Below are 17,704 nucleotides of genomic sequence, written 5' to 3'. Positions count from 1 at the left end.
CTGAAGGCCTAATGAGTAATGGTGTTTTAATACATCCTGGCTTTAAATGACTAGCCTTGGAGAATTTGGCTTCATCCACCAAAAACATCACAAGATGGCTAGATATGTCTTAGAACCTTTTAAGCTGTAGGGAAATTACTTTTTAAACTTTTGCTCCTGTAGGCTTCTGCATACCAACCATTAAAATTACTATTATACAAAATCAGTATCAACAACACAACAGTTTATCTACATTTAGCTACTGAGAAGATATACCTATTTGGGCAGGTTCACATGTTATGTTATAACTGTGCATACTCCATCTTCCTCTGCCCAGGTCCCCCTATATTGTGGCCACTTATGCACTAGCATAAAATAGAATAAAGGAGGGCACATGTATAAACACAAATTTATAAATAATTACTATAATTTAAATAGAAATACAAGACATCTCATCATAACCGGGGGTGTGTGTGTGTGTGTGTGTGTTGGATAATGAACAGACGGCCTGTGTGTCTACTTTATGGTCCTTTATTTTTAAACCAGATAGCCCTGTAACAAATTACTTGTTCAAACAGAGCGGGGGAAGGGGAAGCTTTTCTGGCAGGCAGGCCAGATCCTTATCTTCCCCATCCCTGGATGGCAAAGCTTGGGACAACTTAGTGATGTCAGGTGATGCTGTGGGACCTCAAAGCACAGAATGGGGCGTTTGAAACCCATTTTGCAAATAGCCTTGCAAAAGGGCTCTTAAAAAGCCTACACTGCTTTTTGAGTCTCTGGTTTTTATACTGCAAACCTTCAGGGAGAGTGATTTGTTTTATTGTTCTCTATCCGTTACTTACACCTACTCCTTTAAATGTAAACAATTGTCTCTCTACCTATTATCATAGGGCTGCCATATTAAAAACAGTGCTTTTTTTGGCAAAATTGTTGAGTTTTTGTGAATTTCCCCAAACATTTAGCTGATTTCTGCTCGGACACTGCTGTCGACTGCAGTATTCCAGATATGTCCGAAAACTCCAGATGTATGGCAGCCCTATCAACATCTATTACACAAAGCGTTTAAATTGAACTATTTGGGAAATACAAGTTTTACAATAATTTAAGCAAAGTTCACAGTATCACATAATGGTCTGATGATGACGATGATGATACTAATTATTATGATTAATAATAATTTTATTATTTATACCCCTAGCCACTCTGGGCGGCTCTGGGTGGTTTCTCCAGCCACTCTGGGCGGCTTACAGCATATCTAAAAACATCAAGCATTGAAAACCTCCTGAAACATCTGCCTTCAGATGTCTTCTAAAAGTTGTGTAGTTCTTTATCTCCTTGACATCTGAAGGGAGGGTGTTCCATAGGGTGGGCACCACTACCGAGAAGGCCCTCTGCCTAGTTCCCTGATTGTTAGAAATAGCTATCATGGATCAGCTACAATAGTTTTTTGTTGCTTATCAATGAAAGGAAAGCTTGCTTATCATATGATAATCATGTGAATGAACCATAATGTGTCAACGAGTTTATAAGGTCAGTTACACAAATATTTTAAGATGAAGTCTCAAGTATAGATAATCAACAAAGCCTTAAAAGCCTAGTAGCTCAGCCTATTATAAACTCCTTAACTTTGATCTCAAGCATCTGAGTTGCGGTTATGATCTACAAGAACTGCAAACTGAAGAGAACATTTTATACATTTTTACACACAAATATACATAATACACAAAGAGTCCCATTCTATAGACAGCTTTACTTTTACCATTGTCAACTGAAGTTTCTTTAGGCTTCAATTCAATGTTTACTTACCTGGGAGTAAGTCCCACTGAATTGAAGGGAACTTACTTCTGAATTAGCATGTATAGAATTGTATTTATCGTTCTTTTAAAATAAAATTAACATATTTTAGATTCCCTATCTTTAGGGTAGTTCAATGGCAAATACAATATGGTTACAAACTGCCCTTATGGTGCCAATCATCAGGCTTTTAAAATGTAAATTTGTTTTAAAAAGCCCCCCCCCCCCCGCCCCAAGCAACATGGCTTTGGCCATAAATGCTTCTCCAGATGTTTCATTCTATTCAAATTGTTTCTGCCTTCGGCCCCAGAAATCTCCTCTAGTATTGTTTACGCAATTATTATTATTATTCTTACTACGCAATTACATTATGTATGAGCAAATGCCAGTTGTTTCAAAGTAGACTATAAAAAAATACTTATTATGTAATCAAGTATCTTTTCTTAAGTATTCTACTGTACTTTTTCTACTGTTTTTCAATGAGAAAGAGAGGAGTAACTTATTTGCAGGTTAGGTTATATGTTCCCTTGGGGGTGGGAGGGAGGGAGAATAGGGAGCAAAAATGGAATTCTGTTTGTTTGGAAAATACAATGTACTCACTTTTGGCACACACACACCACTAGACTTATAAAATTTAATATAAAAGCTTTAGTGAAAAGTTTGAACTGTTTCATTTATTGTAGTTTATCTTTTCAAAAGGGTTCAGTACTACTCTGAACTCCGCCCCCGCCCCCCTGCTTTTTAGTGAGTAGCACTGAAAACTCCTTTCAGGATATGCAGATGTTTGGTGCCTTGAGTTTCTTTAGCAATCTACATTTTTCTTTTAGCTTCGTTTGCATGATGGCAGTTAAGATGAGAGCTCTATTTTTGCTGCAGATAAAAATAATAATTTAAAAACTTAATACTTGATCCTCCCCTCCAAATCTGCCTTTAAGGCTTCAATAAACAGTAAATCCATTGTTCTACTTGTTTTATTCTACATGGAACTCAACTCCAAAGCATAAAACTGTACTGCATTGTCAGAGAACTCTGCTTTCCCCTCAGCCTGACTTACACACACACACTTTTTCTCTCACCTAACCACAACAGTACAATCATTTCATAGACCTACTGCCTATTAGAGGCTTTCAAACTGTATAAGGTGAAGCACATAAAATGGGTAGGTGGATAAAAATATTGTCCTATTAAACACTTCTTCAGCCCCATCCTAAAGATGTATTTCTTATATATTTCTCTATCAGTTCTAGCTTTTTCTTAGATTTTTTTTTTAATCTTACATAAAAAATGGCATGGGGTGCACACAAATACAGTAGTTTTTTTCCTCATTTGATTTTTTTCCTCATTTTATTTATTTAAAATATTTAGAACCTGCTTTTCATCATATCCATTCCATGGTGGTGTACAGTAAAGATCAATTTTAAAACAACAGTTCCAGCATAACAGTTAAGAGAGTAGAGAAAACTGCAGATTCAACCAGCCATCAATAAACTGCAAAGAAACTACCTGCATCAACCTGAATTGAAAACTAATATCCTGCAAATGCCGGAAAAAACAGCCACGTCGGTGCCGAAATTAAGTGATTCTTTGTCAATCATACCTCAGGGAATTCCACAAGTGGGGTGACACCTCAAAGAAGGCATTTTCTCATGTGCCTACATAAGGTAAAAATGACTGCCAAACATAAAGTGTTGCCTTCCAAGACAAATGCATGTACAGGTGTTGAGTCTTGTATGCAGTTATCCACATGACACCAATACAGGCTTGGAAAATCTTTTGTATTACAAAGTAAGTTCACATCCACAGGCCATTCTTCAGTTTAAAGTGTGGGGCTTTGCACAAGTAAGTCTTTAGGGGCACCATTGTCGCTATTAAACCATATGCCTTAGTGTTAGGCATATGAAATGAATACCTGTACTGTGCCGAAAAGTCCCACCCAAATATTGCTGTTTGACTGCACCTTGCAGGAGAGCCTTCAGCAGTGCATATAGAAAACTCTCAGTCCACTGCTTATTAATTCAAATGTTTATGTATCATGCAATGACAGGAAAGGATAATCTACCAAAAAAAAATCGAGTCAAATAAGGAATGCTTAACTGAACGAAGGATATTTACTCAGATTACAACTGAGAATTATGTTTATTCCTCTTGCTAGCCAGTCCAAGAAATAAGAAATGTCAAACATTGTGTTATTCACACTTTTAAAAAACCTTTTTTTTTCTTTTCCCCAACAAAGCCCACTGTGTTTCATCAGCTTTTCTGGATGCAAGTTTTATGCACTGTTAATAAGGAAATGAATTACTAGAGTGCTTAATGGCTGATAAAAAGAAGCTATTGTCTGAAGAAGAGAAAAAAAGAAGCTGTTTATGAAGTTGCAGGTCTCATGCTTTATAAACAAAAGTTTTAATGGACCAGTCAGTGTTCTGGGTGACTTCAACGTGGTTGTCACAGCCCACCCTCAGCTGCCTGTAACACTCATGAGACTAAACAAAAAAAGAAAAAAAATGTATTCATTGAGTTGGTGCTCTTGGATGTGATACATGCATGTGAGGCCCAGGGGTCAAATGTGTCCCTCTAGGCATTTCTATGCAGGCCACGGGGCTCTCCTGAGACAATACTTTCTCCCCCCAGGCCACACAATTCAACTAGTCCTCCTCTGCAACCTTCTCAAGTGCTTCTGTCCAAGTGGAATGTGACACTGAACTATGATAATGCCTCTTGCTTGCATGTATTTTGTTTGTTTGTGTGTGTGTTTGTGTGTGTGTTTGTGTGTGTGTGTGTGTGTGTGTGTGTGTGTGTGCGCACACACACTTTTGCATAGCTGGAATGTAGCCTACTGACTGTGGTTGCACCTACTTTTTGCCTCTGGCTCCAACCCACCACTAGCATGCAGCTCCCAAAAGGAACATACAAGAAAACTCAACTACTCTACAAATACCCTGCAAATTATCCTAAAGGCTGCAGAATCAAGAGTCATTACTGTATAACCTTTAGGACTATAGTCTAGGAAAGCAGTTGTGCAAATAATTTCAATTTCAGTTGTACAGAGCAAAAGCATGCCTGTATCCTAGACAAAAGGTCTTACAACTAGTGTATTGCAATGTATCTGTGATGCTAGTACTGTTTTGCTTTTCTTAAATGTTAAAAGTGTTGCTTTTGTGAGTCATAGGAAGAACTAATGGCAAGGAAAGGCAGCATGCATAACTTACAGATACCTACAGGGACAGGAATGTAGTCTGGCAGCCCCTCTCAGAAGCACCTAGGCTGTGTACACACAAGGGAGGTGGTGGAATTCAATGTCATGCTATTACAAATGTTCCATCTGTGCAAGCATATTGACTTGCCAGACAGAACAATCTCCCCCCCAGCCACTTTTCTGGGAGTTTTCCCACTCCACCCCTGAGCCCATGTTGGTGGGGGTGGGGGAGAACACTGGGATGTCCCACTGCACAAGAGGAAGCCCTTGCACAGGGCGTCTGCTGATGGGGTTCATTAGGTGAATCCCACCATATACCTTTAATCAGTGCTTTTTTTCTAAAAAAATGTTTAGGGCTACTCTCATTTTGACTCAAGAAAACCACCACTTTATAGTTCAAATCATGGGAAATAAATAAGGTAAATGGACCAAAGTACAAAGATTCACAAAATGTTTAGTGGTATGTGTACCCCTGCGTATCCCGCCCCACCCTGGAAAAAGCACTGCCTTTAATGCACAATATTTTCCTCAAAGAATTCAGGGCACTGAAGTTTGTTAAGGGTTGCTGGGAACTGTAGCTATGTGGGAGGTACCAACTAGAGTACCCCTCTGGGAGCTCTTTCTGATTCTTTCCCTCTGAATAAAGGGGTCAAACAGGGCTGCCTCTTGGCCCCTTTTCTATTTAATTTCTACATTAATGACATCGTTACAACCATGAAGGCCCTAAACCAATCTGCCCCCTCTTTACAACAGCTCAAGATCCCCATATTACTCTATGCGGACGACATGGTGATACTGTCTTTAACCAAGCAGGGCTTAAACAACATGCTCAGAGGGCTCATGACATATTGTGATACCAACTCCCTCAAAATCAATTTCGCCAAAACCAAAATTCTTACTTTTGGCACGAAAACTCGGAAGCCATTCTGGAATTTTGAGGGCCACTCTATTGAATATTGTTCAGCATTCAAGTATTTGGGCATCACTTTTCAGCATGGGCTTAGTTGGTCAGCTCACCTAAATATGACCATCCTGGCTGCCCGTAGAACCATCAAAGCCTTGGAGAAATTCTTCTATGCAAAAGGCGGCCAGTTGGTTCCTCCAATCAGAAAAGCATTTATCAGCAAAGTCCTCCCGATGTTACTGTATGGGGTTGAAATCTGGGGGTGGAATTTAAAAACACTACAACGGCTCGAGATTCTACAAAACACTTTTGCACGAAAGTTACTGGGCCTCCCCAAGGGCTCGGTTGCTGCACAGTTAAGAACAGAACTGGGCCTCCCCTCTATTGTTGCGAGAGCCCACATTAGAATAATTAGTTTTTATTGTAAATTAATCAAATCCCCAGGCTCCCTACTAGCCAGGCAAGCCTTTTTAACTTGTGCTCATAACAACAAATGGTCCAAGGCCATGGAGATTATCACGGCACGCTACTCCCTCCCAGATCTTGACACGCTGTCATCTTGGGACCATCATAATATCCGGGCCTGGATTCTTACAAGAGACGAGGCCATGGACCGGGCACAGTCCACCACAGCTCGCCTCTCCAAGTGGCTCCCTAAAGTGAAAGTGGTAAGATCACTTGCCAACTACTTGATAGACCTGACGGAGCCCAATTTGAGAAGAGCGTTTACCATGCCTGTTTCCATTCTATACCCACGGCCTTCTTGCAGGGGATTTACTTTAAGACCCCCATTACTCAGCGTCTGTGTCCATGCACAATGAATGAAGTAGAGGACTTCATACACTTCTTTTTCTACTGCCCTATTTATGAGCTAATAAGAACTAAGCTCCTCCTCTTGATCCCGCCCACCATCACATCTAAGGAAGACTGTTTGAAATCGCTTCTTGTGGACGCAAATCCCCAAATTTCACGTGGGGTGGCAATCTTTATAGTGCAGGTTTGAAACTCAGGGCTACACTGACTGGGTAGTGTGTCCCAGACCTGGACCTGTTTTAATTCTTTGTATTACCTTTTTAACCTAATGTGCCGAGCCTATTTTGGGGCCATTATATGTTTTATATACACCTGCATTTTAGATTCCCGGCGCCGGCAACTAAATTTTTACATTATTGTTTTAGGGTAATTTAAATGTCACAATGCCAGTAATATCGTTTGAATTTTGTTAGGTTGCTTCTCTCTAGCATTTTTGTCTTATCCTGCTATGGCTGTATGCTAATGCAATAAAGGTTTGATGATGAACTAGAGTACCAAAAATTCTTTTGAAGGAAAGGATGTGCTTTAATGGCATATACACATGAAGTAGCACATGAAGTACACTACTTGAAGTAGCAGCGTGCCAGCCACCATAAGTGGTTCTTTTACAGCCTCAGCTGTTCTCTGAAGAACTACAGGGTGCCATACCCACTAAGCACTACATTGCAGACCCAGCACTTTACAATTAAGAGGCTGAAAGTAGACAGAGGAAGAGAAGGCACAACAGACAAGAAAGAAAAAGGGGGCCAGAGGGGAAGTCATGGTATCAACAGTGAAATGCAACAAGGTCATGTTCATAGCATACATTTAAAGCACTCTTTCACCACTTTAACAGTCATGGAGAATTCTGGGAACTGTAGTTTATTAAGAGTGTTAGAAATTGCAGGGCTGTGAGGTCAGCACCCTTAACAAACTTCAATTTCCGGTATCTTTGGGGGAAGCCATGACTGCTAAGTAGTGCTTTAAATGTGTGGATGTTACCCATGCATATATATGTTGCATTCATGAGTGTGAGACAGAAGGAATAATTGGCAGATGCAATGTGCCATTAGCGGAAATGAAGTAGTAGTGATGAGGTAATAGCAAGAGAGGAGATACTATACTGTCTGTTATGTACTGAAGTTCTCACCCTGGACCAGCAGGGGGATACTGTAGATAGTTTTTACTCAGGTCCACATATGCGAATAAGGAATTGAAAGTGACGTTCAGTGATTGGATAGTTACAGAAAGTTGTTACTGTTGCCTTGTAGTTGAGCTCTATATAAACAGGTTGGCTGAACCCTTCAGTTCAGTTCTGTTCTGGCCTGTGAATAAACAAGAGCTGTTTGAAGAATCACTATGTCATCTGATATGTTCACCCACAACTTAACACTGTCCTTTTTACAGTAAGAGGTTTTGTTTGTTTGCTGCTACTGACTAATAAAGCCACTTTTGGAAAACTCAAATGCACATGTTCACTGTATTTCTGGGCTACAGCTAACTGTTCATCAGAATCATTTAAAATGGACTGACATTCCATCATGATTATATCTGTTGCTTTAAGACTGTCCTTACAGTACAAAAGCCCATACTAAGTAAGAGACATAAAACTGTTATCTAAAGATGGTATTTTGGAAGGAACGTAGTTGTCTCCCACTGCAGCCAGTGTTTGGGTTCAACAGTAGGATCAAATGCTGGTTTACTATCCTGGTTTGCAGGCAAACACAAAACATGGTTTTACCACTTCAGATCTAATGATAAAGTATAGTTTGCCCAAAATCAATAATTACTTATTAATTACTCTGAGTATGCCAGAGGGAAGTGCATGAACCAGAGGCTCCTTCCATACACCTGACTAACCATGGCTATTTCCTTGAAGACTGCATTAAGTGTCACATAACAAGAGTAAACAAGAAGAACAGAAATGCGGAACCAAAGGAGGAAAGAGTGTAATTAGCCAGCCTCAGAACAAACTAATACCATAATCTCCAAGCCGTTTATGTCCACAGAAAATAAACGGGCATAATATACAGCATTGTTCCTGGCAATCCAGGGCAAAACAAAATCCCTCCCTAAAATGCCTTTCCCAAGTGAACCTTCTAGGACATTACCCTTGGAATTTTGCTTAAGCAACCTCTGCAAGTTGTGGATCACAAGTTTCAGTTCATATGCAAGAGTGTGAGGCATATGTTAAGTTTTTATGAAAAGGTATTGGTCAGCATTCATCAACCTGGTGCCCTCCAGCCTTATAGGAAGCAGCTGCAGGAGAAGGACTGCAAGCAACATCATGGGAAGGATGTTTCTAGGACTAAGGTGAAACTGTGAAGTCCCCTTGTTATTTTTGCTACTGGATCCTGCATGCTATTTAACTAATCTTGTTATATTTATAGTACTGAAATGTGGTTTGTGTATGTTGTTATATTTTTGTTTTGCCAGGTTATTATGATATTGTAGTTTTTGCTTGAAATGCACTCCTATTTCTTTGTTGTAATCCACTTCGAGCACAACGTTTTTGTGGAACAGCAGCATACAAATAAATGGAATGGGTGAATGAATATTTTGGGATGCTACTTCTATTAGGTAAAGGTAAAGGACCCCTGGATGGTTAAGTCCAGTCAAAGCCGACTATGGGGTTGTGGACACTCAACCTGGAGGGCATCAAGTTGGCAAATGCTGGTTTTGAATAATCCTCCAACTTCATTCACTTCCAATATATATCTTTATCTTACCATTCTGGAAATGACACATAGTTTCCCCCCAAAAATTAAAAGAATGAAACAGTTATTCTGCAATTTTTCTCATAAACCTAAGTCTTACAAGTCTTCTGAGAAGACATCACTATGAATATTTTCATAATTCAGCTGACTCCCAACATATTTTGCATAGTCTTTTTAATTACTAGAGCTACTTCGTTTAAATCAATTCTAAAGGCACAAACTGGGCAATAGTAAACACACACCCCTTGCCCTTTCACAAGGAACTCTTATATCTGTCATTTTCACAGCAGGAGAACAAAACCAGCCACATCACAGATAAATAGTTCACACAAACCCCCTATTGCCAATGGTAATTTTGCTGTGTTAGGTCACTATTCTTTTTTGCTTAGCATAGGCAAATTTCCCATGCTGAACAAGTGGACCAAATTTTGCTTTCTTGTTACTAAACTCTTTTGAGCTACTGACAGCAGATATAATTATTTGCCTGAAATATACAAACAGAACCATGTTCTTTACAGATCTGAAGCTTCTATGGGGAATAAAAAGCTTAAACAACATTCTTCAGATTGCTTTACAATCTTTATCATCAGGATTCTCAATGCCACTTACACTGCCCAAATCCTTCAGAGACAACAATGCATGCAAGTCATATTTTGTTTACATTTTAAAGTTGGGAATGAACAAGTAGACAAAGAGACTAGCTCAAGGTTACACAGAGTAGATCAGAATAAGAAGATAAATTTTCCTCACTAACTTAGTAAGCAAATACATATATTTCTGTACAGTTTGAATTTTATTTACTTATTCCGCTGTCAACATCCATGTCTTTATTTATATTTTTTGCATAGACTTTATTTATGCATTTCAGTAATAAATACAAATAAACTGCCTTGCTCAAAGGAATACCCTATTCCTCCCTCCCACCTCCCCATTCATTCCAAGTGTATATATAATTTACAAAGAAATTTAAGAAATCATATGTAAGGACAATTGCAGGCATTGGGTGATACCATGTTCATTGTTCCAGCAGATTTCACCAGATTCCTATGTGCCATATATTAAAGGCAGTGTCCTCTTCCGCCACTTATAAAAACAGTTAGAATCTGGCCAGAGGGCGCTTTCAGTCAGCTCCAGGATTGTTTTGAAAGTACTGATTGGCGCATGTTTGAACATCAAGATCTGCACAGATACACGCTGTACTTTCTTATATTAAAGTGTGCACCGATAATGTAACAACGGAGAGGTGCATTAGAGTCTATGGGAACTGCAAACCCTGGATGACTGCTGAAGTAAGGTCACTCCTGAAAGCTCGGGATACTGCCTTCAAGGCAGGGAATATAGATATATACAGAGGGGCAAGAACAAAGCTCAGGAAAGGCATTAAGGCGGCAAAACAACAATATAAGCTTAAGGTGGAGAATTGCCTAGCCTATAACAACACAAAACAAGTGTGGCAGGGACTGCAGCATCTAACTAACTACAAGGGCAATACGAGGAACACTGTTAAGGCTGATGATTTGTTGGCAGAAGAGCTGAACATCTTCGCCTGCTATGAGGTAAAAAGATCAGGTATCATAGCTCCTGCTTGCCAGCCTACAAATTCTCAGCCACTTATTCTATATGACCATCAAGTGAAAGCTGCATTGAGGGCGGTGAATCCCAGTAAAGCTGCTGGTCTAGATGGGGTGCTGGGGATAGTGCTGCCGATCAACTAGCAGGGGTCCTGACAAGGATTTTTAACATCTCTCTGCAAACCACTTGTGTTCCATCATGTTTGAAAGCAGCCACCATTGTCCCAGTCCCAAAGAAAACAGCAACTAACTGCCTAAATGACTACAGACCTATTGCATTAACATCTGTAATGATGAAATGCTTCGAGAGATTGGTCCTTCAACACCTTAGGACATGTCTTCCACCGGATTTTGATAAACATCAGTCGCCTGTAGGAGAAACAGATGATGCCATAGCTACAGCCTTTCACCTTGCAACGAGTCATCTGGAGAGACCGGGGAATTATGTTAGAATGTTGTTTATTGATTATAGCTCGGCTTTTAATACCATCCTTCTGGACATTCTTATAAAAAACCTGACGGAACTAGACCTTTCTTCTACCGTCTGTGACTGGATTAAAGTCTTTCTAAGGGATCGGACACAAACAGTGAGGATTGGGCCTGTTACATCTACCTCCCTGAAGCTCAGCACTGGCACCCCACAGAGATGTGTTTTGAGTCTCTACCTGTACTCGTTGTATACACATGACTGTATTTCATCTGATCCATCCACTGCAATTATTAAGTTTGCAGATGATACTACCACAATGGGTCTAAATACAGGTGGAGATGAATCAGCGTACAGGGGGGAGGTTCAAAAAGTATCTACATGGTGCCTAGAGAATAACTTGCACCTAAATATTAGCAAGACAAATGAGATGGTGTTGGACTTTTGGAGGAAGAGGGGAACTAGCCCCGTTGTATATTGGGGGGAGGGGTTGTGTGGAGACAGTCTCTTCCTTTAAATTCCTGGGAGTTTACCTTAGTGAAGACCTCACTTGGAAAAACAATATACTCAGGTGGTTAGGAAGGCCCAACAGAGACTCAATTTCCCCATGGTCTTGTGAAAGAACAATGTTTTTTTCTTCTCAAAAAAGAAAAACCACCTCTGAAATAAATGCATTTTAAGCTTGTTGGGGGGGGGGGACATTGTTGAATGCCTGCCACACAGGTGTTTTGTGCTTTTGAATTCTTTCTCCAATTCCTTGTTCTTATTTGCCAGATCCTGATATTGTTGCCAAAAGTAAATCGAGATTTGTAAAGATTGTATTTTTAGGGAAGTGAAAACCCGTGTCCGTAACGTAGGCTTGATCATCTCTCTCCTCCTTAGTTTCCTTTCTCTTTTTGCCAGGCCCTTCATCATTCTTTTCTTCCCGTGTGCCATAGACCAGTTTCTTTCCTCGCACAGTGTTTAATATTTTGTGGAATTGAGGTCAGCTTGGGTGTTGAGATAGCCGGCTGTCCACCTTGCTTCTTAGATCCTCGTAGCTCTCCAGGCCACTCCCTCCTTGGGGGTCTTTGCCTAGCTGAAGATGTGCCCCTGAACTCTGTTTGTGCCTCTTTGCGCCCCTTGGCTTTCTCTCCCTTTGCCTCTTTGGTTTTCTTGGCTGCTGCAGGCGCCTTGGCCTCTGCCTGGGGGGCCCCTCATCTTGCTTTCTTTAGACACAGCTTTCTGGCGGGCACCGGGTGTGTTTGCCAGGAAGGCCTTGGAAGAGCTCTGTTTCTTGAGGATTTGGGCCTCTTTCTCCCCCCCGGGGGACTTCCTAGCCTTGGGCTTCGCTGGAGGTTTGCCTGGATGCTTGCTAGCTTTCGCCTTGGTACTCTTGCTGGAAGCCGCCTCCTCCTTCTCCCCTTCTGCGATTGCTCCCAGCCTTGGTTTCTCCACAGGAACCTTTGCCTTGGGATTCTTGGCTGCTTTCTTCAGTGTGGGCGCTGTTTTTCCATCCGAATCCGAATGCTTCTCCTGGCTCTTCTTTCCCTTGGCTTCCTCTGTGCCCAGCTTGAATCTCCCTGTGGCCCCCAGTGCGGAAGAGTTTTGTGGCCGGATGAGGCAGCCCCTTTTCAGGCCTCTGGCCAGGGCCATCTTCAGGCCGTACTTCAGGCGGATGGGGTCCACCCCGGGGTAGCTGCTCAGGATGTAGCGCTTTATGGCCACGACAGAGACCCCCTTGTGCTCATCCAGGGTCTTCACCGCCTCCATCACCATGGTCATCATGGGCGGGTTGGGGCGGTTCAGGGGGGCCGGGGGCTGCCCAGCGAGGCAGAGGACTTGGCTGCTGACAACGCCTCCATTACAAGCAGCTGCCCAACTCTTCCTCCCCTTCCCACCTCGTGAAAGAACAATGTTAAACAACAATTGATGACTTCCTTCTACTGGTCCACATTAGAAAGTGTCCTCTCATATTGTATCACAGTGTGGAACGTTGGCTTGACAGCCACAGACAGAAAGTCTTTGCAGAGGATGGTGAACACAGCACATGATATCATGGGCTGTCCCCTGAGCCCGCTAGATGACATCGCAAGGGATCGTTGCCTTAGGAGAGTGAGAAAAATTATCAGGGACGATTCACACCCCGGCCAGCACCTCTTTAATCTTCTACCCTCGGGCAGGAGATATAGAAGTATAATCAGTTGTACCAACAGGCTAAACACAGTTTCTATCTGTGGGCTGTTAGGCTGCTGAACGGAAAATAATATAGTGCAACTGACTTTCGGGGTTGGTGTGTTGTGCAACAAGCACACAGAATGCAATGATGTTGAGTGTATGTGGGGGGAGAGGCTCAGTTAATTTCACTGTACACAGGTTGTACATTGACAATAAAGGTATAATTAATAATAATAATAATAATAATAATAATAATATATCCATGCATTTTCTTAACTCATATCTTTTTAAGTATTTCATCATACAATATTTATAGTATAAACTTATACGGGTGTGTGAACACAGCATGGTTTAAATAGTTAATGGCAAAGACTAGTGTACTTATAATCATTAACTACATACGTACCCACAACTGGGGGAAGTTGATATAAAGGAAATAAGGAAAGACCTGAAACTAGATGTGATCTCAGCCACCACTGGAAAGCAACCAGCCATGATCCCTGGCTTAGCATTATGTTAGGGACAGGAATCATGGTTTGCTTTGCTCCCAACAAACCACAATCTGCACTCAAAGTTTATTTTAGTCTTACTGGTTATCGTTTGTTAAGATGAAATAAACTGGAACCCCTGGCTTGGTTTGTTTCATCCCAGCCACCAACTGGAAGCAAGGAAACTTCTTCACACAATATAGAATTAACTTTAGGAGTTAATTCCACAAAATATGGCGATGGCCAGAAGCTTAGATGACTTCAAAAAGCTATTAGACAAAGAATACAGGGCTATCAATTCCTATTAGTTTTGATGGCTATACAGCACATGAATGTTCAGATTCACTATGCCTCTCGAGTACCACTTGCTGGGTGTGAGGTTAAACAACAGGATCAGCTTATAATCATAACACCCTGGCTTGTGGGTTTCCTAGAAGCATCTGGCTAGCCACTGATAGAAACAAAAAAGTGGACAAGTTGTTATTCTTGGTATGATCCAGTAGAGAGCTCTTTCACAGTTTTTAAAGCAACTGGGATCCAGTGAGTGGTCTAAGAGCATCTGGTAGTTGGAGTTTAGCTGAAGCTAGCTAATCAGGTGTGAACCTGATTGATTTCATGGGAGACCACTAAGAGCCCCATGTAACAGCAAAATATTAGTGTAATAAATAATATTTTGTAAAAAGTGATTTAACAATCTAGAAAGCCTAAAATGACATTTACTGCCTTTGCACTTCAGTGTATGGGGGGAGGGGAATCTATCCTGCAGTTTTCACCTCTCCACTTTAAACAGTTGAACAGAAATATGTTGAAAATGTGCCAACCTAAGCCTTGAGACAATGCAGGAGCATGCCAGACTTAAGACCCACTGGGCAGACTTTCCTATCTTATTTGGCTAAGATTCTCCCATCCAAAACTGGACTTCCTGCCCCCATTAAATTGTACAATAAGATTTCCAGTTACAGCCCAGCCAGGTGGCCAGAAGGTCAGATACTTTTGCTCAGCAGCACACCACTGCATAAGATTTCCTCTTGACCTTCGTGTACACTTCTCTAAGAATCCTGGAACTGAAAGTTGACAAATCCAGACTTGGTGGATCAAAGGAAAGGCAAATTCCGCAGGACAGACCTAGTTTCACAATCTTCCACCTTCTGCCCTGACTGCTAGCTTTTTATCTCTTCTAAAATGTTAACAAGGAGATACAGCCTCTAGTTAACTGAGAGTATTAGATGGAAGTGGAAAAGAAAACTTGGTCTCTCAGGTAAAGGTGGATGAAAAATGCTACCACAACAATAAAAAGCAAATTATTTGGAACTTGCAACCAACATACTGATCAAGTCGTAAGCCATGAATATAAGGGAAGCCATATCTGTAACAAAATGTTTCATCCGATGCAACTGCCTCAAATTTCTAGGTATCCCAAGCAACCCACCATTTAAGAGTTTCACTGCTTGAATAGGATAGATAGCTTGAAGCTTTTCTCTCTCTCTCTACTGCCATCCTGCAATCCAATCAATCAATCGAGATTGATTGATTTTTTAATGTATTTTTATTAAAAATTTTCTTGATTTACAAGCTATGTGCAATGTCTCTCTCTCGTATTTTCCCCCCATGTAACAATTTTTTTTTACAAATCAGTTTCATGAATCAGCCATGTTGCATCTTCTACTTCAAACAAACCTATTCAATTATCTGTCTCTAAACTTAAAGAGAACAAATACTGGAGATAAACTCAGGCAGAATCAGCTGAGAGTAAGGAAAGATACCAGAGAATGAAATATGCAAAAGAAAAAGATGGATTCATGATATATCCTCTTAGGTTGGCAGGAATACACCAATATATCAGAGCAGAGCATTAGAGAAGAAATTAAGGGGATGAAATCAGCAAGCATTTGCAGTTCTAACATCAGAGAACAGAAGCAGCACCCATGATCATATATGTACTCTTTACCAAATTAAATAACAATAAAACCACATAATAATTTTAGTTTCCTGAAAACTGTAGCTGACATAAAAAAGAAAGGCTTAATCAAGGTGACATTAGATAAAAAGGGGTGATAAACATAGCATCACATTGCATCTTGAGTGAAACTTCATAGGCATTTAAAATTCAAAACTTATACGAAGTATTCCTGATGAATTTACACAGATATAAAAGAGCAAATTTTAACCAAAATTGATCAAAATTTAAGAGCAGACTATACATTTTCAAATATTCAATGATACAATGTGCTAATAAGTACAAAGAAAAATAATTTTAGCATAATTTAGGAATAAAATCAGATGTCTTTAAGCATAGTAGGAATCAGAAAAGGTCCTGTTATTAGAATAAAGAAATCAGGCTCTTCGCAGCATATGTAACCTACAAATGACCGCATTTTAACAGCTCCCTCTCTCATGAGGACCAGATAAAATCTCTCCATAGCTTCTTAATTGGTAAAATATTTAAACGGTCTGGAAAAAAAGTCACTGGAAACTCTCTGGAATGGAGTTTAATCATTAACATTTGCAGACTCCGGCACTTAATTTTTAAACATTTTGAAGTCAGTGGTGCTTCTTCCTACTGGCAGTTTCTTTTTGAGAAATATTCTACAAAATGCACCAACTACTTCTCCACCCCCACAAAACACACACACACACAAATCTGAACTTCAATTCAACTGGGGAGGATGTAATTATCATTGAGAGAAAGATTTTTGATTTTTTTAGACGTTCGTTAAGAGGTCAAATGGTGATTGAAATTGTCTACAATGAGGTATGTAGATTCTGCTGACAGTAATCAAGCAATCATCTTCAAAGGGCAGGCTGCATATGAGCTTAGAACTGAACCACCATTACCTATTTTTTCCTTTGGGTTTGTTTTAAGAGGTATGCCTGACCAAATGGTGAACTTGTGAAGTATTAAGAAAGCAGAAATAATACAACTGGTGTGAGGAAAGGTGTGGGGTGGTAGCACCAAACTGTCTCCATTTGGTCACTAAGACTCGTTGCTCCACATCTAAGGCATCCATGAGGAGAGGAGACATATTGTGATGCCCCACCACGACCCAAGCTGAGGCCAATTGCAGTTTGGTTCTTACTTTTCCAGAATTGACACCTTCAGTGACATTCCATTTGGTCATTATAATGATCATGCAAGAACTGGTACTTGCATTTGCTTATTTTCCTTTTTCACCTCCTTTCAGATCTATCAGACAGTAAGCGGAGCAGAGCCTAGGTTGGGAGTAGACCTAGAGAGAACTCCACAGGGAGGGGCTCATTTGCAACACTTGGCCCCTACCTGGTCCACTTTCCCAGCCAGCAAGAGTGTTTGCCTATAGCAGTCTGATGCAATCCACTGTATTGGTGTGATTGATGCCTGGCCACGTTAACATAAAAATCTAACTTTATATTTTTTTTACTTTCTAGAATGGGAAAACATATCCACTACCATAGACCTATACTTTTTCCACCCACAGATTATAAGATGGAATAGTACCTTCAAAAACCCAGTACAGTGGTACCTCTGGTTATGAACGCTTCTAGTTATGAACACTTCAGGTTACGAGCTCTGCTAATGCAGAAGTAGCTGCTCCTGGTTGCGAACTTTGCCCCAGGATGTGAACAGAAATCGCGCGCCGGAGATCCCATTAGCAAAAGTGTGCCTCAGGATAAGAACGGTTTCAGCTTAAGAGCAGACCTCCGG

The 17,704-nt window shown here is 40.6% G+C and overlaps 2 protein-coding genes across 6 annotated transcripts in view; both read right to left on the bottom strand.

Annotated features, from left to right (window-relative positions):
* The window catches only part of LHFPL2 (LHFPL tetraspan subfamily member 2), a 121,432-nt gene that overhangs the window by 74,481 nt on the left and 29,247 nt on the right, over positions 1–17,704 (bottom strand). The window lies entirely within an intron of this gene.
* LOC128423688 (sperm-specific protein PHI-2B/PHI-3-like) lies at positions 12,452–15,386 on the bottom strand. The gene is made up of 2 exons (XM_053409127.1): positions 15,350–15,386; positions 12,452–13,284 (listed from the first exon to the last, which is right to left on the bottom strand). Exons 1-2 carry the CDS (start codon positions 15,384–15,386, stop codon positions 12,452–12,454), a joined length of 870 nt encoding a protein of 289 aa, XP_053265102.1.

This window comes from Podarcis raffonei, chromosome 11, assembly GCF_027172205.1.
Source record: "Podarcis raffonei isolate rPodRaf1 chromosome 11, rPodRaf1.pri, whole genome shotgun sequence".
Classification (NCBI taxonomy): Eukaryota; Metazoa; Chordata; class Lepidosauria; order Squamata; family Lacertidae; genus Podarcis; species Podarcis raffonei.
Note: the sequence above shows the minus strand (reverse complement) of the source record. Positions and strands in the feature narration are given on the sequence as shown.

What these genes read in the sequence shown, in the direction of transcription:
- LOC128423688 (XM_053409127.1), bottom strand. Translation starts at nt 15,386, where the DNA reads ATGGCTTCCCTTATATTCATGGCTTACGACTTGATCA. An exon ending in CATGGCTTACGACTTGATCA is followed by an intron (nt 13,285 to 15,349) that starts GTATGTTGGTTG and finishes GAAGTCATCAAT; the next exon opens with TGTTGTTTAACATTGTTCTT.